General features: G+C 41.7%; 1 protein-coding gene across 9 annotated transcripts in view; it reads left to right on the top strand.

Moving 5' to 3' along the window:
- Positions 1-1106: 1106 nt before the first annotated feature.
- The window catches only part of SORCS2 (sortilin related VPS10 domain containing receptor 2), a 538926-nt gene continuing 515887 nt past the window's right edge, over positions 1107-24145 (top strand). For 4 of the 9 annotated variants that reach the window (XM_038134557.1, XM_038134555.1, XM_038134556.1 and 1 more), the window contains exon 1: positions 1108-2528. In XM_038134557.1, the coding sequence (XP_037990485.1) occupies positions 1548-2528 (981 nt within the window). In that variant the 5' untranslated portion in view covers positions 1108-1547. Of the gene's footprint in view, positions 2529-24145 lie in introns of all 9 variants that reach the window. The other 5 variants (XM_038134561.1, XM_038134560.1, XM_038134563.1 and 2 more) reach the window with 4 other exon arrangements.

The following is a 24145-nucleotide window of genomic DNA, read 5'->3' as shown; positions in this document are numbered from 1 at the left end:
CCAACTTCTGTGTCCCTAAAGAACATGCCCAAACAGCAGTGATTCAAACAAGTGTTGGACCACAGCTGTCGCTGAGACCAGTTTACAAGAGTCAAGAGGGTTTTGTCTGGAAAATTAACTTTCTGCTCAATAAACCCAGGTAGTTTTTGCTTTACAAGGGTAGTGTTTCAGAGGGGTAAGATAGTGTGAGAAAACAAAATGAATGCAAAGTCAGTCTTGTTTCACGCTCTCCTGTTTCACCTTCCTTAGCTCCCTAGAGCTTCTCCTAGGCCTTCTGAGATTTTGATATTGTCTCCAGAATCAAGACCTGAGACTAAAAATTAACTTTCTCTTTACACAAGATATATTTCAGAAATGAATTTAATCCATGGCCGTTCAGGAGTCCCAGAGGCAGCTACTGGTGACCTGGGTCATGTGGTGCTGCCTACCTGAGTTTCTGTCACTGCCTGGGCTCCTGTTGACAAGGTGTTTGGAACAGAGTCTCCATAACTGCCATCTGGAGACTCCTAGATAAGGAGCAATATCTTCTTTTGGTTCAGACACTGTGCTGGAGGAACAAGGGGGAAGGCTGCACAGAGGTTGTTTTGAGATTGTGGGGCTGTGCTTGGAACTCTGAAAAAGGATTTTACTGCGAGATGCAGAAAAAGCACATGTGATTTAAAAAAAAAAAAACTGTTTTAACTTTTATTCTGCATTTCTTTGGAAATGGACAGTCATCCTGAATTTGAAACTGCCTTCTGGTTCGAGCTATTACAGTAATAACAGGGCAGGTTACCATGGGTCTCCTAGCACTGAAGGTGTGCAGCTAATACATAGTCATATAGCTTGCTGAAAGTAGTTTTTACAAGAATTTGGTATAACCAGGTCACTTTAGGTCACTGTGGTAGTCATCACAGGCCTGTAAATGGTACAGTTAAACCAGTGGATACTATTTTTTCTATTAATCTTCCTAGAAAAGCCTTTGTAATCCTAATTTTCTAGGCCATTAGGGTAAAGGCAGATTACAGCTAAAGCTGGTTTATTAACTTTACTCACCTTGGGTTTAACCAGTCCAGATCTCCTTTGTTGGGTGCCTATACCTGGAGTCATTACTTTTGCCAATTGGTCTTTCAAACTTGTGTTTTACATTTAGGCCTGAGTATCCTTATCTTACCGTGAAGTTAGATTGAGCTTCAGAGTTTGCCCTCGACTGAGCCGCAGGTTGCACCAGGACTCTTCCAGAGGTCCCTGCCAACCTCAGTTATTCTGGGTTTCTAACTTGTGCCCTCTTCACCCCATGTGAGGCAAACTGCTTCATGAGTCCCAATTTATTCACAGTTACACAGCACACTGCAGTGAAGTAGGAAAAGCACCCGAACTGTGGTGGCTGAATCTTCTTCCACCACTTCACCTGTCAGTTGAGTGATGCCACCCTGCACAGGTCCAGTCATGGTCCCTCCTGGTTGTGCCCATGCCAGGAGAGCATTTCTTGGGGCTGCCATCAATCCCAAATTACAAGGCACATGTCCCCACAGTGGGCAGCAACGGATTAGCAATTGGGTCTGGACATGGCAGGTGACGAGCCTGGTGCCTCCTGGGAGCCGAGGGGCAGAAGAATGGACCGGATCCTTTACCCCATGGAAGCGCTTGTCTTAATGACAGGAATCGTATTTTTGCACCGACTTCATTTGCTCCTCGGCTCTCAGCTTCTGACCACAGACCTCTTCTGCCCGTTTCACTGCAGCCTCCTGGGACGGACGGCCAAACCAAGGCCATCCATCCCTCGTATCCAGAGAGGCAGCGGCGGGTGCTCGCTCCCCGCGCCCCTCGGGCTGCAGCGCACCCGCGCCGAGCGTCTGCGTGAATCTTGCTGGGGCGCTCTCGGAAAGCCTCTCCCTGGAGCTTTGCGTGAAAGTTCACAAGCGGCGGGGCTCCGCCGCCGCCGAGAGACCCGTCCCCGCCGCGGCTCCCGCGGGGCGCGAGTGCCCGTGTCCGTGAGTGCCGGAGCCCGCCCGGCGTTTCGGCGCGGACCAGCAGATGGCGGCGCCGCCCCGGCTGGGCGCGCAGCCCCGCGCACGGCGCTGCCGCTGAGCCCCGCTCCGGTTACAGCCCTCCCCCGCCCCCGCCCTCCGCCGCGGTGTCTCCCTCCCTCCCCGCCACCTCCCCGCCTGTCACTACCACGCCGGAGAGCCACCATGGCGCACGGCGGGCCACGCGTGTCCGCCGCTGCCGCTCCGCGCGGGGCTGCCCGGCTGCCGCCGCCGCTGCTGCTGCTGCTGCTTCTGCTGCCGCCGCTGCTGGGCGCCGCCGCCGCGCCGCGCTGCGCGGAGCCCTGCGGCCGCCCGCGCCCCGTAGCCCTGACCCGCGGGGCGCGCAGCCCGCCAGAGCCGCGGCGCGGCGGCGGGGCGGCGGCGGGGAGCAGCCGCTCCAGGAGAGCATCCTTGGCGGCCGGCCGGGAGCAGGTCTCCCTCATCAGCACCTCCTTCGTGTTGAAAGGGGACGCGTCTCACAACCAGGCGATGGTGCACTGGACGGGCGAGAACAGCAGCGTGAGTACGAGGGGCAGTGCGGGCGGGGTTTGGGGTCCCTGCCCTTGCCGTTGCTTTGCTCTTCCAACTTGCGGGGAGCAACCTGCGCTCCGCCGGCCTCGGTGCGGCCGGAGCGCGCTGCTCCCGCCTCCCGCTGGCCGGCCCGGGGCGGGGGAGTCCCCGCGGGCAGCGCTCGGGGTGCTGCGGGCGGTGTGGTGCCGCCGGGAGGCGAAGCGCCGCCGTGGTCGGGTCCACCCCGCGTGCCCCTCGCCACTTCCCCAGAAGTTTGGAAAGTTTGCGAGCGCGCATCTTGCAGACGCGCCGCGTGCGCGGTGTGCGCCGCGCTGCGAGGAGGAGGAGGAGGAGGGCGAGGGCGGCTTAGCTCCGGACCGGCGAGGCGGTGTCCGTGTGCGGTCGGCGTGCCTCCGGGTCTGTGCCAGGGTATCCGGGTAAAGGAGAGGCACGGACGAACTGCGGTGCGGGGATTATCTCCTCCAGCTCCGCATGAAGTCCCAGATTAAATTGTCGAGGCTTAATCGATTCACCGCGATTCAGTCATCCCCATGTAATCTCCCCCGCGCCGCGCTCTGCCTCCTCAAGCGCCGGGGAAAGGAAAACCCGAAACAAACGGAAAATGAAATAAAACGTAGCTCTGGGCTTGAGGTGATGTGAGCAGCAGTGAGAGAGCGGGACGGCCCCGCCGGGCGCCGCAGGTGCGTAGGGACGTCCCGCCAAGGTCCGGAATAGCAGCAGCCCTTCGAGCTTTCACAGCCACATCGGTGCATAAAAACCTTGCGCTGGGACCAGTGATACTGCATTAGAGCATCAGTGTTCACAACTTTTCACAGTTAAAGCAATGTGTCTTGCCTTTATTGTTTATCTGCTTTAGACAGCAACTCTTACGGTGGGTGCCACTAATATTTTTTAAACTAATTTTCAGTTTCAGCTAGTCTTCCCTTCTTTATGTATTAATCCATTAACGGTTGTGTATTTGCACGGGTGGTTTCAGGGATTTGCTGCTTCTAATTTATTCTTCACTGAAACATCATATCATAACAGTGGGCGTCATGGGTAAATATTACATAGCATCTTGCGCTGTCTGTGTAACTTCATTGTCAGGAAAATATCGTTATGAAAGCTTAAGATGAACTTTCTCCTGGAGGATTTTAGTGTTTCTGGAAAACTCCCGAGCGTTTTAACTACATTCAGCTAAGCTCTGACTCTGTTTGAACTTTGTGAATTTAGTATAAAGTTTACTTAAACTTGGCTCAGTTCAGAGTGTGTCTGTTATACTTCCCATAAGTATGTGAATTCTCATCCTTTCTGTAGGACCTGAAGTCCTGGGTTTTTGCCTGTTTTGCTAGGGAGTCAGCCAGGATGTGGAGCTGCTAAGGCTCCACTGATGAGGATGCAGTGATTCCCTGGAGCATGCTGAGCGCTTATGTTAATGCTCTTGTATAATCGGGTGTCAGGTTGAAGTCAGCATCATAAAGCTTGACACTTTCAAAGGCAGTTTTTGATTTGCTCAGGAAGGAAGTGTAAGATGATGGTCATTTTCTGTGAAAAGAAAGTGTTGCAAATCAGCAGCATCAGCTGTTCTGATTCTGTCCTTCCTCCATTTCTCTGCTATTAGACGGCTGCCGTTTTTTGCGGACAGTGCTTGCAGGCTGTTAGGACAGCCTCCTTGAAGAATTCACTATTAAAAAGTTGGCATAAGTTCATTTTTTGACATAGAAGGCAAGTAACAGCTTTCATGCAAAGCATTCTGCACTCTAAAATGAATATAGTAGAACCTTGCTAATCCACAGTTATGACTAGCGGTCTCGCCTCGCCTCTCTGCAAAGATTTAATAACAGATGCTGCAGTGAGGGCTTGTATTGCTAAAATGTTATTATTTTTTCACAGTATGCTAGAGCTCCCTTACTAGAATACTACCATATAGTCTCTTCAAAAGCAAAGATAAATGGCAACTGTCAGAAGAAATGAAAGTGGTTACAGTCTTCACTGCAACTTAGCTCTTTTTTTGTTTGCTTAGTTGCTATCTACTAATTCAGTATTGCAGAAGGACACCCTTATCATGAATGCCTGCAGACGTTCTGTACATTATTTATACATTCAATAAAAAATACTTTTGCAAAGTTCCCTACAAAGTATGATGCTTATTCTGCCTGCCATCAGCTGATTACTGTCAAGCAAGACAGTATTTGAACAAGTGACTTGTTAATGAAAGACTTTGCTGCCTTAACCCAAATGAAAGCAGCCAGTCTTTGCACTGGATGCTTTACAGTATGACTGTCAGCATTTTTTTCAGCTTCTTTTCTTGTTAGCTAGCTTTGTTTTATTGCATGCTTCCAGAAGAAGGCTTGATTTTAACAAAGGCTTCCAGAGAAAAATTATTTGTAAAGACAGTTCATAGAATATTATTTTCTTTATTATTATTTTTTTTTAAGGAGTGGAAGAAATACATTAAGCTCAAAGGAAACAGGATGGCCTCCAGAGGATTGGAGGGAATTTTGCTGCATGTCTGTATGTTGTATTCAAACAATTGAAAATAAGCACCCGATCCCAAACATAGTTAAAGTAGTCTTGAAAGTCTATTTCTTTAAGTAGATATGTATGTATTTGTTTATATTACTCTGGGTTATTTGGAGGTAGGAACGCTATGATCCAGTGCTTCTCAAACCTGCCACCTTATTCTGTGTTTTTAAATCTGTGGCAAGGTTCTCCTGGTCTTGGAAGCACAGGCTCGAGTCTCGAAGCTCTATTCTGTCCCAGGCGCATTGCAGCCAAGGGGAGGGCTGTCATTCCTGCAGTGGGGTTTTGGATCAGGCCCTGCGAACCTCAGGAGGCACTCAGCAACCTGAAAGTGTCACCACACACATTTGGCACCTCATTGGAGGTACTCAGCACTTTGTAAACCAAGGAGCTAAACTAGTTTCTTTACCTTTTACAGCCGTGGCTGAAAATTTGACAGTGATGAGCTCCAGATGACCACACATCCTCTTAAAACACCTCACCTAGTAAAATAAATTAAGAGGAAATATGCAATAGGATTATTCCTTTGAGCTCCATGATGAAGAGATAAATAACTATAAAAGCAGAGGGGGCAGCTGCATCCCTCAGGGATGTTCACCTGCATGAACAGTTCTTTGAAAGTGCTGCCATGGAGTACTTGTGTGTGGATCAAGGGCAAATACATAAATATGAGAGGGGCAGAGGTTAGATTGATGTGCACATGGAGTTTTAAAAAAATAATTTGTGTTGTGTAAATCATCCTATGCCGCAGTACTAGGAGCATTAGATTTTTGGTTGCATGAGATGTCTTGAGAGAAGCTAGTGAGGCTATATAATAAATTGATCCTCTCTCTTCCCTCTTTTCTGTACTGTAGAAGTCTGATGTTTACTTATTATCCTCTTGTAATGCTGTTAGTCTGGTGAGTTAGAGAAATGGTGGCTTTGATGGCAAAGTAGAGGATGTGGTTGCATGGATTGTAAAGTGGGCTTGAATCACTGGGAGGATCAGGGTACAATTCCTTGCTTTGTCAAGAGAGAGCTGTGCTGGGACATAGGCATATTGCTTCCAGCTTTGTGTCCTTGTTACTTTATTTTCTAGTCTAATAATTATTTACAAATCTTATGAACAAGAAGCATGTCCCCAGCCTTTCCTTGCAGTGGGGTGTATAGTCAAAACCATCACTGGTGATGTAGCTCTTGCAAAGCCTGTCCTTGTCGCAGCAAGAATGTATCTGGTTAGTGAATTCCTGCAATTAGTACTTCTGCTCTCCGTCCCCTCTGCCCACAGAAAGCTGTTGTGTGGTCTTACGTTCAAACAAAGGCTCATGCAAGTGGAACTAATTTTCCTGCCAGTCTTAAAATATCATAAACTGAAGACATGGCAGGTGGGTGGTGCAACACACCATTTACTGTGGGAAGGGCAAGTAATTGCCACCCATGTAACAGATAAATAACACTGAGAATTGGAATATATACAGGTAGCATGCTAAAAGAACAGTCCTTGGTGTGTTAAGCTAAATATGCATGTGTTAAGCTAAATATGCATGTGCATAAAATATGCATTTTAGTAAATCTGTGCCCAGATTTACTAAAAATATGCAAGCCTTTCTGATTTGGGGGAAAAATAGTCAATTCATGACAGCTTTTAAAAATCGTACTTCTTCTTTGAAGAGACCTTGGTCATCCCAGGAGCTTTTTTTTTGGTGCTAGATAAGCAACTTTGTTTGCAAAACTATATTCTTTATGACCCTCCTAAAGAATTCCTGTTCTGCATTCATGCTAGCCAATTTAAAAAAAAAAAAATCAAAGCAAAAGCAGAAATAGGGGGAGAATGAGACTCGTATTCACAATTGATTTTGATTCAGGGGCTGCTCTTCATGCTGTGTGCAGACTGCTCAAGTAGTGTGAGCAGGACTTTGGCCAGCTACTTCCAAGTCTGCCATTTCATGGTGCCAGTATTTCATTTTTTTGTTTGTTGTCAAAATATTAAGTCCATGCAGGCGCTTATTTGTCCAGTAACTTGATGTCATGATCCCCCATAAACGTGTTTGTTATGGAAAATAAATATAAATATGCACATAATTTTGAGTCCTAAAAAACAGTGACTTACCAAAAAGAAAGATTTATTGCATGTCTACAGATATTGCTACGCATGAAAACTTTAGCTGATACAGACTTGCTTATCTTTGATATACAGATACTTTGTTTAATTTAGAAACTTACTCCTTTTGATACAGTTTCACCATTATGATTTGTAGAGGCTAGTGATCACTACATGCATTCTTCTGGCAGATGTTTTATTTAATTTGTTTTCTGTTTTGTTCAGTTGCAATCAGTTGTGAGGAAAACTATAAAAAACATTGAGTTCAACATTACTGTAGTAGCACCTGTAATGGTGAATGTAGTTATCTGTGCAAACATGGGCTAAAGTCCATTTGTGGTAAGGTTCGGGTGGTGTTTCTGCAGAGCAGTCAGACTACATTTTATGAAACTAAAGGGAGCATGAGGTCAAAAATCCTGACAGCTCAGACCTTTGATAAATGGCAGATATATTGCAAAGTGAAAAGTAGATTTCCCATAGGGAGGATTTTCTTAAAATTCCTCGAGATGATAGTGTGATTATAAAAACAAACAGAAACCAAACCAAATCATCATATTTGAATGGAACAGCAGAATCCCACATGGAAAGCAGAATGATTTAATCTGATTGAAGTAACTCAGGAGTTTAAAATTTCTTTTTCCTTTTTCTTTTTTATTGGTATAAAGTTTCTGGCTTACTTCTTCTATTTGCTTCTACCAGCCTCTGTTTTCCCTCTCTACCAGCCTTACATCTGGCTGTAAGTCATATTACTGCCTGCTGAGCTCTATCCACATTTCAGCAAATTACAGCTGCTAAAGGAAAGGGAGATAGCACCTCTTCTCATCCCCTAAGTAGGCACTTAAAATTGATAAAAACTGTAATTAGTAAATGTGTATTTCAAACATGCTTCAAAGTCCTCCTCCATGAACCTGCAGCCGTACCTGGTTTTACCTGGTTTGCTGGTTTGACTGGCGTTACCTGGCTTGCTTAGGAACAAGCTATTGTAGCAATAATCTGTGCTGAGACTGGGACAAGCTCGGTTTAAATCTAAGAGGGAAATTTGGCAATGTACACTCTAGAGAGAGACCAGATTGAAATCCTCCCTCTGATACTGCTGATGTATTACACGTGCATGATAAACAAAGCAAACATAAGGGATGTGTTTAGGATAGCAGTTCACGTATCCCTGTGGGAACACAGTGCATTCTTCCCAAGGTCTTAGAAATCTACCGATATACATCTTTGGAGAAAGAATTGAGGACATCCCTTTTGACTTTATTAAAATTCAATAGAGTAGAAGATCCTTTATTAAAGAATGGAAAGGGGAAATTATGAGCTTTTCATAAAAACAGTAATTGTTCTGCTAAAATGGGAAGCTCTGTAAGGTATGGACCACCTTATGAATTTAAAACATGAAGCTGCCCAGATTACAGAAGCTTTTATGCCAAGTCCTTTGCCTGTCCAAATATAATATTTTATGGTTGTGTCAGTTAAGACCAAAGGTTGTTCGCATAAAGGAGAGAGAATCGGCAGTGCAATCAAGTGGGATCCTTCTGTTGTTCTGAAAACTCAACTTCATTTATGCAAAAGCAGAAAGTATAGGCTGAAACTATTCTGCAGTATATGACTTCTTTCTGTAGCTCAGAATGAAACTTGATAATCTGCAACATCTTCAGAATTTTTATTCTCAGTCTCACATTCCTTACCAAACATTCCCATCTCCAACCCCCTGTCCCTGTAATAATAATTTAAAACTAACAAATCACCAATGACAAAACCACTTCTAAAGAAATAATGTGTGGGATCCTTTGTTGTGCTTTACTTCTTTATGAAGGAGAAAATTTTCCACTGGAAGGGTGGTGAGACACTGAAAAAAGGTGCCTGGAGAAGCTGTGGGTGTTCCATTGCTGGCGCTGTCCAAGGCCTGGCTGGATGGGGCTTTTCCCCTGGTCTAGGGGAAGGTTTCCTGCCTATGGCAGGGGGGTGGAACTAGATGAACTTTATGGTCCCTTCCCAACAAAAATTCTGTGTTTCTATGATTCAGCCATTAAGTCTAAGCTTGGACTTCTGCAGTAGGAAGGAGATGGGGATGGTCTCTGGATTGATCCCTGACAATGTTAACAGACATGCTTGAGAAAGCTGGGTACATCTGCTGGACTTGCTGACTTTAGTGTGATGAGTAGAGAAGTGCTGGGCTTATGAATCCTACTGGGTGTCATCAGCCCTGCGTGAGGCTGTCGTGGAAAGAGGAGAGATGCTGAGGTGCTGCTGCCTTGCAGGACTGAGAGTCCTTGGCAAAGCTGGTGATGCTCTGTGCAGCCCTGTCACCACTTCTGTGAGCTCTAAGCAAGAACTGAGGTGCAGTTGGTGCCTGGGGGAAATTTAAGGCCTGGCCAGAGACAGAGCGTGAGGTTCCAACAACTGTTGGATTAAATTAAAGCTGAATAGTAGTGCCAAAGAACTTTTGCCAGTTACTTTACCAGTATCTTCTGAAATACCCTTTGCCTTACACAGGTGATTTTGCAGTTTCCTATCTGCAAGGTAAGAATAATAGTACTTCTCCATCTCTTAGGATGGCTTTTGCCTAAAAATCAGCTTTGCATTTTGATATTAAAATAATGGTTATCACCATAACACCTAAAAGAGGCAGGACTATAGAAAATCACATCTGTGATTTCTTTGTTCCTTTGACAGTACAGCCCAGGAATTAGAGAAGAAAAGACTCCCGCAAGTCATGCAAACTTGTCTGCTTCTTCTGATGTTTGTTTTGATCAGGGCTCCTTTTAATGTGTAGTCCAGTTTAATTTAAATGCCTAGATTCTGGCACTTCAAGATCATTGAACAGTCTTAAGATTATGTGACTAAAAACAGTATCAATGAAACTTAACCTGTATTTAATATGATTTTTCTGCCTTTGTTTAGCAGTTTAATCAAACAACTATGTTTCTTTCTCAGTGTTCATACTTTTTCTGCTCTTGTAGACTAATAATTATTTCTATGAATAACACTTTTTTTTTACTTTTTAAGTTTTCTTTCATAGCTCACTTTTGCTAGCTCTTTAATTGCCCCATCTGGATAGGACAGTACCTAGTTATAATAGTACCTATTGTGTATCTGACAGGCACATTTTTAGAAATGTGCTTGCACACAGAGATTATTGTTAATTTCTGGCATCCTTCTATCATTGTCATGATTCTCTGTTTTCCTAAAAAGAAAATCACAGAAGAGTAAATAGTTGTTGTTTTTTTTTTTTAAGGGAAGTCATCAAAACTGGTTTTTTTTTTGTGGTTTCTGTGCAGTAATATTATTAAAAGTTTGTTCTACTAGATGAAGTAGATGTATTTAATGTATTTTTTCCCCATTCACTTCATGAACTTTGTCACTGGAGACACAGTAAAGCTGTATGAATGTTGCAGCATTGTATTTGAGAGCACCAACCCCTGTGATGTGTCCTTGCTCCTGTGGAGCAGTAGGCCCATGTTTACTGGCCAGTGTGTTAAGTTTTAGCAGATGGCAAGCTACACTCTGTGAAAACACTTTTTTTTTTTAATCACAGTAACCGTCTCTGGTCTGGTCCCTGGAGTGAAAGTGCCCAGGGAAAGAGCAATCTTCCCCTGCATGTGTATGAGCAAGATGTGAACTGGGGTTCTGCTCTGAGTTGGTAACATTTAGGTGTTGTGTAATACCAATAAATAATGATGATGATGATGATGATGATGATGATGATGATGATGATGATGATGATTGAGAATCGAGCCGTTCCACCTGTAAATTTTACCAGTGTGCAGCTTGGCCTCCCTAACTGAGCTATGGTGGAAAAATGTTGCTTTTCTCAGGTGGTGAAGAAGAGCCTGGTTATGATTAATGCATTCCCATGCTTCCTTCCACCAACAATTGTCACTGCAAGACAGGTGCCCAAGGGAATGGAGCTGGAGGCTGAGAGGAGTATGTTGGAATCACTCTTTGAGCTTTCAGCACTGTTTCACAGTGGTAAATGTGACTGATTCTGAAGAAATTGTTGTTTCTTCATTGAAAACACAATTTTATCAGTGGTAGTAGGTTGCCATAAAATCCTCAAGGGGTACAATAAGGTATTTTTCCTGTGTTTGCTAGCAGAAAGATACCTTGTAACTTGGTCTTTTCAGAGGATTGGAACTGTTTGTGAAGTCTAACAAATCTAAATCTGCAGCAGCGCTCATTAAATCTTGCCATTTATGGATAGAATACACTTCTGCTCTTGTTTTATGCTCCCAGCAATTGTTTTGGGTGTTCAGCCTAAGGAGGCACCAGTGTTAACATAGGTAGAGATAAGAGTATAACCCTGAGGGAACTCGTGAGCCCCTTTAGTATGGGCAGCTCTATTTTATGCATGGCTTTTGAAGGGCTCCATGAATGAGATATGAAACCAGAAATAAACCAAACAAAAGCAGCATGGGCCAGGAACAGGTGGATTAGTGGATTTCTTTCTTGGTGCAGAGATCTTTACTTCAATTACCACCACCAGTGAATGGGGATCCAAATGGATGTCATGCACATATGCAGTGCTCTAACAATCAGCCTGGCACAGAGCTCATGAGGTGAGTTCTGGGGAGATTTGTTGCAGCCAATGCCTGGAGATTCCCACAGACCTGGCTGGTGATGCACATTGGACTGCTGGAACAGTTGGATGTCATGGAAAGACTGATGCTCTTGTGCCCACCTCACCTCAACCTGCAGTGATTTTCCCAGTGGAAAAGGAAGTCAAAATCAGATTATTAGGATCTGCTATGCATTTGTGTGTTTGTACTTACAGGATTTAATCTTGATGATTCTTAACTAAAGAAACCCCTGTATCCTACTCCATGGCAGGTTGGAATCAGTAGACTTCTATCTGTAAGTTCCCAGCTGCTTTTGGGAGGGATCCCTCTGTGCTCTTTCTGAGCACTTTGTGGGGCCCTGTTGAGAGTAGTGAGGGTTCCCATTAGATATGGCTGCCATACAGGGCTCTGCACATATGTGAAGTGAACTTCATTCCTTCTGGCCTCTCTCATTTTACTCTTGTAACCTGCACTCATTTAATTGCTGTGAATAGGGCTTTGGAGTCTTCAGTATTGTTGTATTTTATGAGCTTAGAACATAGAAAAAGCTTTCTTCTCCAAAGCACAGATGCCTCCTCATAGGCAGTAGGACTTCATCAAAGTTGCAGCTTTTGATGTAAAAGGCCATTTCTTATTTTGCTAATTTGTTTGGCTTTTAATCAGTGGTTTCCTGTGTTTCCCTGCCTGTTACCCAACCACAAAATGGCTAGTATGTGGAAGGGTCTCAGCTGCCTTGAGAGCAGTCTTGAAACAGGTTCTTTGCCCTGAGTGAGAAGTACAAGCTGAACAGAAACTATGCAAAACATTTATGCTGAGAGCTGTGTCCTGAGCACCAGTGACAGATTACAGAGGACTGACAGTGAACTCTCTGGTTGCCCTTAACTGTATTGGTGCTTGGGGTAGAAAATTGGGAAGCTGTTACTATTAGTGGTTCTGAGCTTTTCTTTCTCCCTGGGTGAGGGAGGCCAATACTGGTGGAGTCAGCTGAGATCTGATCCTCTTCTTTTTGTAGTTTCCCAGCCTGATAGGAAAAACAAATATGAAAGAATCCAGAGTTTCTTCTTTCCTCTCTTGTATGTGATATCCACCAAGGTGCTGCTGACCACATGCAAGAGGGAAGAGGATGTGTGGATAGAGCAAAAGTGTCCATGTTTGTTGAGCAAGCAGCCCACTATAAATGTACTACGTTTCTCTCAGGTCACAGATACTATTATTTAACAATGTCTAAAACCACTGTAAAGAAGAGAAGCAAAAAAATGTGTTGCATGTCAGCTGAACAGCATTTCTGTAGCTCTGTGAAACCCACTTTCTGATTCACTGATTAAATTGTTGGTTCCTGTCAGCTTCTGTGAAGTAAGAAGCAGAAGGAACACATTCCCTGCATATAGGCTGAATCAGGCACCTTTGCTTAAAAACTGAGGATGTAGCTCAGTGAACACGTTTTCAGTTCATAATGAAATACATATGTTCATCTTCCTGCAGCATCTCTCAAGGGCTACTGGGCAGAGCACTGAGGGCTACTAACAAGATCTTCTTTTCCTTCCTTCCTTTCTTCCTCGTCTTTCAACTGCTTTAAACCAGATTTTAATTTTTTTTATAAAGTGGGCTTCATTTAGAAAGCTTTGAGCCTTTTAATGATCTCATTGCTACCGGAAAACTCTAAGAGAGAATTTTTAAAATTTATTATGTAAGCACCTTGTGCCCTCTGTTCCATTTCTTGATTTAAAAACCCTAGGTAGGGAGATGACTGATATCAGACAACCATATATAATCCATGTGAGAACTGGCTTGTTAGCTGGTCAATTATCAATATTAATTTTTTTTAAAGTTTAGTTAACTGCAGAAAGGCGCTTCTTAAACTGGCATGAACTGCTACAACAAAACAATTAAATAAAAGACAAGTTTCTTCATCAGTGGGTGGACTTGGTTTAGTTTGATCAGTCTGCAAGCACACAGGAATGTGCAGATGCTTTTGTGTGTGTTTCTGAGGCAGGAGATGCTTTATGAACACTGGAGCTGCATGAAATGAAGCGCCTCTGCTTCCTGTTTGAATCAACGTCCATCTATTGTGAGGGATTACATCTTGGCTCTAATGCTCCTAACTGTGATGAGACTGTTGCTGAAGATGGGAATGTAAAGCTACAGAAGGATGTAATTTTTATCTTGTTTGCAGAAACTGCCAGCAAGTCTGGTTATTGCATTGCTGTGCTTTGTGAAGTACATCAAGGCTTCTCTGAGGGAGCAGAACTCAGCCCAGTGTGATGTTTCACAGGGGTCGGTAGCTCAGAAGTTGAGCCCATTGAGATGAGAGCACTGAAATTCACATTTAGGCATAGACTCTGTGCCAGGGAATAATATAAAGAGTTCATAGTCTTTGATCCACTGTTGTATGTGGATGGTTTGCACAAAATAGGCAAGCTTTTTATTTTTTGTAGCCACTAAATAGACTTGTATGTATTAAGTGAACCTGATTGTCTCAGTCACCATCAGTGAGTCAGAAACTTTGCTCCCCTTTAGTCAAGTTCTGCAGCTGTCCATTGTTTCTGTTACTTCCTCATCTGGTTTTTTTTGTATGTCTCATTCCTCCTTCCTCCTTCCTTTGTGTGTCTCCTTTGCTATTCTCCCTTCCTTTCCTTCTCAGTATTAAATCACCTTTCTCACCTCTGAGGGCTTGAATAGCATCACCTTCCCCATTCCATCTGAAAAAAAGAGATCTTGAAAGACATGGTTAGTTATGATACTGACACGTCATCAGTTTGGGAGTTGTCATTCCCATGAAAACAGATGTTCACACTTGGTCACGTTGTGTGTAGAATTGGACACGCTGCATGGCATTGCTTAAGGAAATCTTGTGTTCATGGCAGGACCTGTAGCTCTAGAGCATAGCTGTAGCTGATGTTTAAAAAACAATTGTCCCCAAAATACATCATCTTAGTTGAAACTGGCCCAGGAGTGGTATATTTCACCTAATGCCCCAAACTGAAAGCTGTGAAGAGATCCCTTAAACTTACCTAGGATTAGTTTTGTTTTGGGGACATACTATGAAATTCATGCTTCTGTGTTAAGCTTCCAGGTGAGTTTAAATAATCATAACTAGAAATGAAATACTCACAATTCCATTCCAGTTCTGTGATCTGCACATGCCATCTAATAAGAATTTGAAATGACTTGGTTGATCATCCAGGTGTAATTGAAAAATAATCATAATCTATTCAGTGTTAGATTTAATATATAAAAGAGGTACTGTGAGCAAAACACAGCTTCTGAAATGTCTATTGCTGTGGATTTTATTGTCTGGGTTAAGTTCAAATATTGGCGCATGTCATTCTCATACTTGGGTGATGTCATTCTGAGGTGGAACTTTGCCAAGTATGCCTCATTATTATTTTTTGCAGCTGATAGGCAATGAATTATTTTTCCTTTAAATGAAATTAAATATTTACAAGCTGTTACTTATTGCAGGAATTTAAATGAATGAAGCTTCTTTTGAAAACAAACACAATCTGAGGAAAGCAGAGACAGCAAATGAGTTTGAAGCTGTCACAGGAGGCAACTTTGAATCTCATATATCCAAGCTGACACTTTATCAGAGCCCTCAAAACATGGGAGTCAAAAGCAGAAACATGTAAGGTCTTGGTTTCTGGCATAGCTTATTTCTCTGCTGAAGTGCACTTGCTGTGTAGTCACTGAGGTTCATGGACTGAAAGAAGATGAACAGATTTAGAATGCTTTTATCTAACAAGAAATTGATACTGTCTTATGGGAATGACTTCTAAGAAGAACATGAGAATGTCTGCACTAGGCTAGACCTGTGGATATTTAGGGAAGAGCATCAGACTCAGATGAAAATTTTGTGATCCTTACCAGACAGCTTTTCTGGCCAGCAGCACTTTGTGGCTCAGGGGTAACTGTAAAAGCTTAAAAGCTTCTCAGGTGCAAGAAGCACCTTGTTTGTAAACATGAAATGAGAGGGAAGATGAGCTTATGTACTTGCTGGTATTGGATTTCTATTATCCTTTCCATAAAGGTAAATGAGTTAAAATTTTGGGGTATATTCACTGAGTAATTTAGATTTTGTGGATTTGTCTCTACATTTTAGAATTGTAAAACCATTTATTGATTCTTATTGATTTAAATAGTATTTAAATTCAGAAAAATTAAACAAGTGGATCTATCATCACAATTTACAAATAATGTGGTTTTTTATTGTAAATTTCTCACCAATTCAGGTACTTTAAAGAGTGTTATTTGTCTTGAATGAATGCTGGCTCTGGAAAGAAAGATGCATGGCAAAAGCAGTTTTAGAGGTCTTTTTGTTTCTATGAAATTTATTAAAGCATCTTTTTAGATATGTGGATGATGGTGCTGTCATATGCGAAAAGTACAAAGTATCCCAAATGTTCTCCTTGGTTATTTGAAGTTGAATAAATGTTCAGAAAATGGACAACATCATCTAAGCCAGGATTAATTTTAAATTCAAGCCATTATTCCTTTGGTAAATAACCAATACCTCGTATGTTCTTATCAACAAGTGAGTCTCATTTTTAATTTATGGAAGCTTACCTGAGAGTATTCAAGTGTCTCACCCTTTCCATGTGTGAAAATATGCCTTTGATGTCTCAGCATTTGACTTTAAAACAGCTGATCTTCTGGTGTGCTGTATAATAAAATTGTTTTGATACATACAAGAAATTCTGCTTGTTTGCTCCAAGTTTGCATGGCACAGTTAAGCTAGATTTTTGTTCTGTAAAAATTGGTGATTCTTTTGAAATGGAAATCAATCCTTTTCTCTTAAGTTGCTTAAACAGTTTATTAAACAGGCATGATCAGGTTTCTTAGATTTTAAGAAGTGCTGAAGGTGAATTTTGAAAATTTTGCTCATTATTATTTATAAATAGCTCATAATTTTAAAATAGAGATTACTAGTGCTCTATCTCAATTTTAAAAATTGTTTTTAAGGTCATCAGTGAAAACATTCAATTATAGTGTTCTGTCTATAGACTCTCTAAGAACCTGGGCTGTGATTGTATTTCTCAGCTATGAATGAAGCAGCGCCATTTCATTGACTTAAATTTCATCCATTATGGAAGGATCCTTGGCTTTAATTTGTCTTACAGGTAATGGAATGTTAACAGTAATGGGAAGAAAGAGGTGCAAGAGCCTACAAAATGGACAAAAGTAAACAGAAACAAGTAATAACCCAAGAATTATATTTTAATTGTTGAATTTCACACAGTTCTTTCTTACTGTTCTTCCTCTTCACTTTATTTTCTCTAAAATTCTATATTATTGCTTTTATCTAGAAGAAACAAGCCTCTTAGCATGACCTGAGGGTTGTTGTTTTTTGCCTTTCTTTGTCTTCTCACTCTCTCTTACTCCCCTACCTTCCTTTCTATGGATTGGTTAATTTAATCTTTCTAGCTGCTGTGTGTTCAGCATCACTAGGGTCAGCATGTTACATATGGAAGACACATCAGCTGAAGGAAACTAATATCCCAATCAACTTACTACCAGTGCAGATAGAGGGAAACCAGCTGGCATCAGTGAATTGATTTCTGCATCAATCTCCTTGCTCAGGCAATCAATTCAGCAGAGAGAAACGAGACCTGAGTCCTCATCACTTCCCTGCAGCAGAAGGTTCCCTGTAGTGGGGTTTCATTGTCCTGAGCTCTCTGCTGCACTCCCTGAGCTGTGAGAGCAGGGGTTCTCCATATGGTGTCACTGAGCCCAAAGGCTGTGCAAGGCCACAGCAGCTTCAGTTTGTTTTGGGTCAGGTCCTTGGGCTAATGCTGCAACCATGTTGTCACCCCGTTAGTTAACAGCTATTTAAGTCCCCAGAGCATTAGGTGGCTCTCATCTCTCTTTGCTAACAGCATGAGGCTCATCCTGACAACAAAAGCAGCACAAATTCTATTTGTAATTTTTTGTAGTTTCTGGATCACAGCTAATAATTCTGAGGAATGACACACAAGTAGGCATCGTTATTATATCTGCATGGGGGAAAAAAGGTTTTCTTGGTTCACTTTTTTTTTTTTTTTTTTTTTTTTGTTGAAGGAACAATGGTGCAGCAAACCAAGTCTGCTCAGTACTAAAAATTTTCAGGGCATTATACTGTGTAACTTAGGTAATTGCTTAAATAGTCAAGTTAAAGAGAAAATAATTAGAAGGCTAATTTGGATTCATCCTTCCCTATTACCACTTAAAGATGTTGACTGTAGAATTCTGTTACTGCTTCATTTAGCTTGACTATTGCAATGAACTAACTCCTTGCATGTCAGGCTGTCCTTGTTCAGAGGTGAGGTGTTGCAGGATCAGAGCATGTGGCACTTGTGGCATTCCCGGTACCATGGAATTAGGAGCAAATGGGCTGACATTGGCTTACACAAGGGAACAGACTTGCTCTGCTTTGGTCCCAAAGGTGTCATTGATTCTATTTGCAGTACATGGTCAAATATTTGTCCATGGTATCAGAGAGGTTAACAAAAGGTTGTTGTAGGGCCGTGTTTGTCACAAATAGTGACAATAGGATAGTATAATGCCAGCATGTCGTGGTGCAAATGTCATCATTTTGTGATGTGACAAATTGTACCCAAGGACAGACTTTTTAAGAGATCCTAACAGATGTTGGAACAATGAGTAAGTTTAGATTGATTCTATTTGTGTCATATTCCGGAACAATCAGAAGTTTAGAAAGCAAAGCTTGCAGCAATTTTTATCACTTTTCATTCTTGAAGGGTCTTTGCTAATGTCACAAACTTTAGTCATTAGGTATGTGATGCTTCCTTAGCAGGCAAATTTGTTGATGCATCATGCTTCAAGGCAGCTCCAGAGATGACAATTTTTCAGTAATAAATATGTTTAATTGGACTGTTCTCCATTTGTAGCAGACTGGATTTTCCGATTTTAACCACAAACTAGTAGGAGAATTTGGACAGTTTCCAGTCTGTCAAAATTTAAGTGCAATAGGAAGTAAGATAATTTTGTTTGTATTTGTTCTGTCCTTCATTCAAACCTTGTTAGGGGCAACTGTGAAGCATACTAAGCAGTGCTGCTTGTACTTTATCTTCAAGGCAAATTCAGCTGGGATGGCTGTGCTGTTAACACAGCTAAACCCAACCACCTATAATATTTGATCTTGCAATATATTCCTGGGCCCCTCCCGTGTATGCCTGACACGTACTGTGAGAAACTGGAAGAGAGGATGTTCAGTAGTTTCCAGAAGACATTTTAAATAAAATTAAGACATACAACTTGCACTGAAATCAGGACCTTTGAGAATGCTGATTGGGTTTCCTAAATATGAAGGAGATATTCTGGTGAGAATAGAAGGTTGCAGCTTTTTCTGTGGAAATAGTAGATTTCCTGTTCTGTAGAAATAGACTAGGTGGAAAATTTGTCCAAGCAAAAAATAATTGAGTCATAAGATTGCTCTTTAGGTGAGGTGTTTCTGGATTTAGTTATGAAATGCAGTCTTAGACAGGCCTCGTCATTCTTCAGGGTGGTGGCAGCACGCAAGGCTGATTCTATCAAACGTGGGTGAGAAAAGCAACATGGAACAGCACTAGCAGGCTGTATGCTGGCCCCTCTTCCTGAAGAGTTTGTGCTCATTCTAAACTGCACTTCAGATCTTGTATGGAACTACCCTCCCATGGGTCCTGGTTCCAGCCAGGACAGGTTTTGTTTTGCAGTATCCTGGAGGGGGCATGGCTAGGACACAGAGGTTATTCTGTACCACCTCTCATCATTGCTGAGGTGGGAGGGAAAGGGAATCCCTTCTGGGGAGAAAGGATTCCTTCTGTTCAAGAAACATAGTGGCAGGATCCATCTGATATTGTCTATTATTGAGAGTTTTTCTGTGTGAATAATTAATTTTCTTATACCTTTTGTTATTAATATTTTTGCTGTTATTGTTCATGTTCTAATTTTTTTTCTCATTGCTATTTCCAGAAAATTGTTCTTACCTCAATGTGTATCTGCGGTTGGAGGGGGAGGGGAGTGGCACATGGTTTTAGAGGAGTACTGAAGTGGAGAATGCCATTCCTAAACCACAACAGCCTTAGTTGGCAACATAAAGGACTGCCATGGTTTCACCTCAGCTGGCAACCACCCCTCCACAGCCCTCGCTCACTCACCCAGCAGTGGGACTGGGGGAGAACTGGAAGGGTAGAAGCTAGAAAACTGGTGGGCTGAAGATAAAGACAGTTTGATAAGAAAGCAAGAGCCACACACACAAAGAAAACAAAAAAATCAATACCCTGATTCCCATGTGTAGGCAGGTGTTCAGCCACCTCCAGGACAGCAGGACCTACCAAGATAACTGGACTTGTGAAGACAAATGCCACTACTCCAAATATCCCACCCCTTCCTCCTTCACCTCACTTTATATACTGAGCATGGTGTCACATGATCTGGATTATCCCATTTGTCAGTTTGGGTTGCCTGTCCTGGCTGTGTCTCCTCCCAGCCTCCCATTGACCTCCAACTTCCCTGCCAGAGTGGAGGGTGAAAAAGTAGAAGAGAGTTTGGCTCTGTGTAAGATCTGCTCAGCAAGAACAAAAACATCTCTATGTTATCAACCATGTGTTCAGCACAAGTCCAAAACACAGCTACATATGAGCCACTGTGAAGAAAATTACCCCAGCCAAAACCAGCACACACTAGATATGAAAGATCTGTTGAAATTTGTACTTTCCAAGTCTATTCTCAACTTTCTTTTCATACAGAAACACATTTCATATTAAACACTTACTCTGTATAGTTTGTAGATTTAAAGTTTGAGCTGCTGTTCTTTGAAAACACAGATTGATGTAAGTAAAACATAGAATATTCTCTAAGTGAGGCTAGGATGGGCACTCCTTGGACAACTCCTCCCCAGGAGCTGGGGAAGCCTGTCCACTCATGTTGGCTTTAACTGTGATGCTATTGTCAAGAGAGCTGTGCTCCTATGAACTTTCCTTGCTGTACTTGGCCAGTACTGAGCTAATTCTCTGTGATTACGCCCGGCTGTGACTTCCTGTTGAGGAAGGGAAATTGAATAAAGAAAAAACATAGTGTTTCATGGAAATGAACAGTGTTGAACAAACTTTAAACAGCTTTCTAATAAAGATGTTTGGACATTGGGCTCTTTTTTCAAACTATTTGGTCCAGAGCTGATGGACAGGCAATCCTTCTCCTCAGTAAGGTCCTAAAGTAGGAGATTTTTGCTCAGATCGTCAACAGTATAAGCCTCTGTTTCTGTAGTTTCTGTCTCAAAAACAGACTTGAGGTGAGTTGTGATTTCTCTACAGAGGACTGCCTGGTTGCACCTTGATGTGTTCCTGCAAAAATGGCAAACAAGGTAGGTCCAGTTGTTTTTGAATCTCTTGGGCTTCAGAACCAGTTTTGCTTTGCAGGGCTGCCAGAGGCTTTCTGCTCAGCCTTGAGCAGGTAACTTGACTCTTTCTAAATGTCAAATATGGAAGTCTTGTTCCGCCTTTTGGTTATGAGGGCAACATCAAAGATCATTAAGCTTTTGGATATTTTGGAAATTTATCATGTTACCATAGGAAAACAGAAGGGAAATAGTGGCAATCTACACAGGGAAGTTATTTTTCTGATGTTAGTCTGATATAAGGGAATCTCATTTTACAGTCCCCTATACAGAGCTTTTATGTGGCTTTACATCCTCCATGGTATTGCTTTTTAAATGCTGTACTGTACAAACAGTAGAGCATTGTGAATGGTTTTTCATTTTCATATATTTTTAATGTCTTATACTTGCGTTAGTGAAATATCCTTCATATTAAGACACTTTTAATTTTGATATATATTATTTTCTCTCATAATAGCATCTATTTTTAAAATTCTTGGGAAATTTTAACTTCCTTAAGGAATGTTTGGTATTTTTAAAATTATTTTTCTCAGCTATATGTTTTTTAAAATTTTAGTTTGGTGAGAGTTATAAATTTATTAGAATCATTGCATACATAATAATTTGAAATGTGTCTGGCATTAGTTCTGTAAAAACAATCTGGATGTTCTCCGATCAGGATCTACAGAGTCATAAAATATATATGGCACTGTATTAAGTTTTATAATGCTCATTACTTCACTGTTGTACCTGTTGGGTAGAAAATCACTGAAGCGAATGAAGAGTATTGCTCTTTGGGCAGCAGAAATATTGGAAGTGCTTTCACATGGCCCCTTCTAGAGATGAGTTTCACTGCAGGGTTCAGCAAAGAAATAATTAGTATTTAAACTGTTGGTGAAAGAATATGACTTCTTCTCCCGAAGAAGAATTACAAATCAGTGAAGTGCTGCAGAAGTTTTATTTGAGCTAAAATAATTGCCACATGAGGTCTTCAAGTTATAATGAGGGATATCTGTGGTCTGGGAGAGTGAGTTTATAACTCATTGTGGTAGGACCTTGATTTGGTTCCTGAATCTTTCACATGGCTGTCATTGCAATTCGGGGCAATGCTTTTGTTCCTGTTCCACTTCCTAGAGCTGTATTAGTAATGTAATCTGTGTGTCTTTAATATTAACTGGGCCTTCATATTTAGGTGCTTTCAGGGTCAACTGCTAAGCTACTTAGACAACAAATTTAACCTAGCTGCTTTGTAATTGCTGTAACTCTATTCTGGAAGGCCTGAGGGGTCGACATGTGTTGTACAATATTGACCATTGTACTCTAGCAATGAGGTTAAATATGTAGATAATGCTATCCAACCTTCTGCCTATAGCTATAGCCTTTATAAAGCTCAATATTTGTCTTGATAGCATTCTATTTTTGAAAGGGATTTTAATTTATGTTCTGTAGTAGATTTATTTAATGAGGATTGCATTAGCATTGCTAATGGTCATAATACATTTAGTTTCAAAAGATTTGAAATTTACTGCAAAATAGTGTAAGTGCAACCATTTTCTTGGGAGTGTTTAGGAGAAAGTCATGTTGATATTTTAATTTTAGAATATGTCGTTGTAGCATTCCACTTTCATTACTGAAGAGCCAGTTATTTGTTCTCAGGAGAGTTGTATAGGGCATGAACCAGCCCTGTGAGCATGGTGGTACCAAGCCATAAGAGATGTAAGTTTGTGGTGGGTGTATAATCCCAGTGCAGGTTTGTGTGATGAGAGCTTGCACTCTAGATCTTGGATGTAAGCAGTTCCTGAGTGTCATGCAGGGCATGCAAGTCCCATTTATGTGAGTGGCTAAGGTTCACCTGTCTATTGGTGGGTTTAAATGCTTTGCAGTATGTCAAGTTTGCATTCTCCCAGGTTCTAGCCCCCTTAAAACAAACCCAAGGTTGTTTTTAAGTGTGCTGGTGTTTGGTACAGCTCTGCAGGCACTGTGCTAACACACCTGAGGTAGATCTGACACAAGCAAGGAGCTGAGAGAGAACGTGGCCAAAGCAGTATGGAAACATGAATGTTGGGAGAGTAGCTTCACTGCTGAATCAGTGTGTTGTGAAACAGGTTCCTTGATGTACAGTTTGCTACCTGTTTGTCTGGGTAGCAGTGCTGCCTTAAGCATCTACAGAGTATTTCCAGACTTATACAAACACTCCCAGCTGGTTTCACTGTAGTTGTTTGTGGAGAACTGAATTGGAGAGAATTTATTGTGATAACAAGAACCTGGACTGCTAAGTTAGACTGTTTTCTTTAATGTCTGATTTAAATATGCTTTGCTTCAGTTTACTTCTTTCCCTATCCGCTCCATATGGAGAAAAGTTTATTTCCTGTCTGTTTTCATCAAGCTTTAATATCTCTGAAAGCCCTTCTTAGACTTCTCCTATGTATTGTGTTCTTTAGATTTAATACCCTCAACTTTTTCATCCTTTCCTTGTTGCTCACTTGATGCTGCTTTTCTGGACTGCTCATCATTTTTATGGTGCTCTTCCAGGCTCTTTGCAATTAATCAGCATTAGTCCTGTGATGCTCTGGCAGGAACACACATCTTCCAACTGTGGTCTTCTAGGTAGCTTTGTTAATTTTATTGGTAAACTCCATGAATTTAATTATTTTTCTTGCTGACTAAAATAATGTATAAAATAATGTATAAGGAAATTAATCTTTTAAAAAAATAGGAATTTTTGTATTTCTGTGGCTTTTATTTCTCATGGCAAACTGTGCTTTGAGTTAGTGTACCTACTTCAAGTCTTGCATAGTGTCATTGGGTTTTGCGTGCTGTTGCCTGGATGTTCTTTCTTTCTGGCATATGGGCACACAGAATATGCCCTCCCACATCTCCTTTCATCTTTACCTTACTTCCCTTTTACTACTGAGTCTCCTGGTCTCCTGTAATCTGTGGTGGTTTTGTTTTGGTTTTTTTTTATTTTATTTTATTGATTTCTTCTATTTAGTCTTCCGGCACTGCTGGAATTTTCTTTCTATCTCCCTCTACAATGTTAATTTTTCAACCTACATGAGCTTCATAATACATTTCTGGATTATAGACATTTAATGGTAAATTTTGTATTAGCAATGTA

This window comes from Motacilla alba, chromosome 4 (assembly GCF_015832195.1).
Source record: "Motacilla alba alba isolate MOTALB_02 chromosome 4, Motacilla_alba_V1.0_pri, whole genome shotgun sequence".
Taxonomy (NCBI): domain Eukaryota; kingdom Metazoa; phylum Chordata; class Aves; order Passeriformes; family Motacillidae; genus Motacilla; species Motacilla alba.
This window is presented reverse-complemented; position numbering and strand designations above follow the sequence as displayed.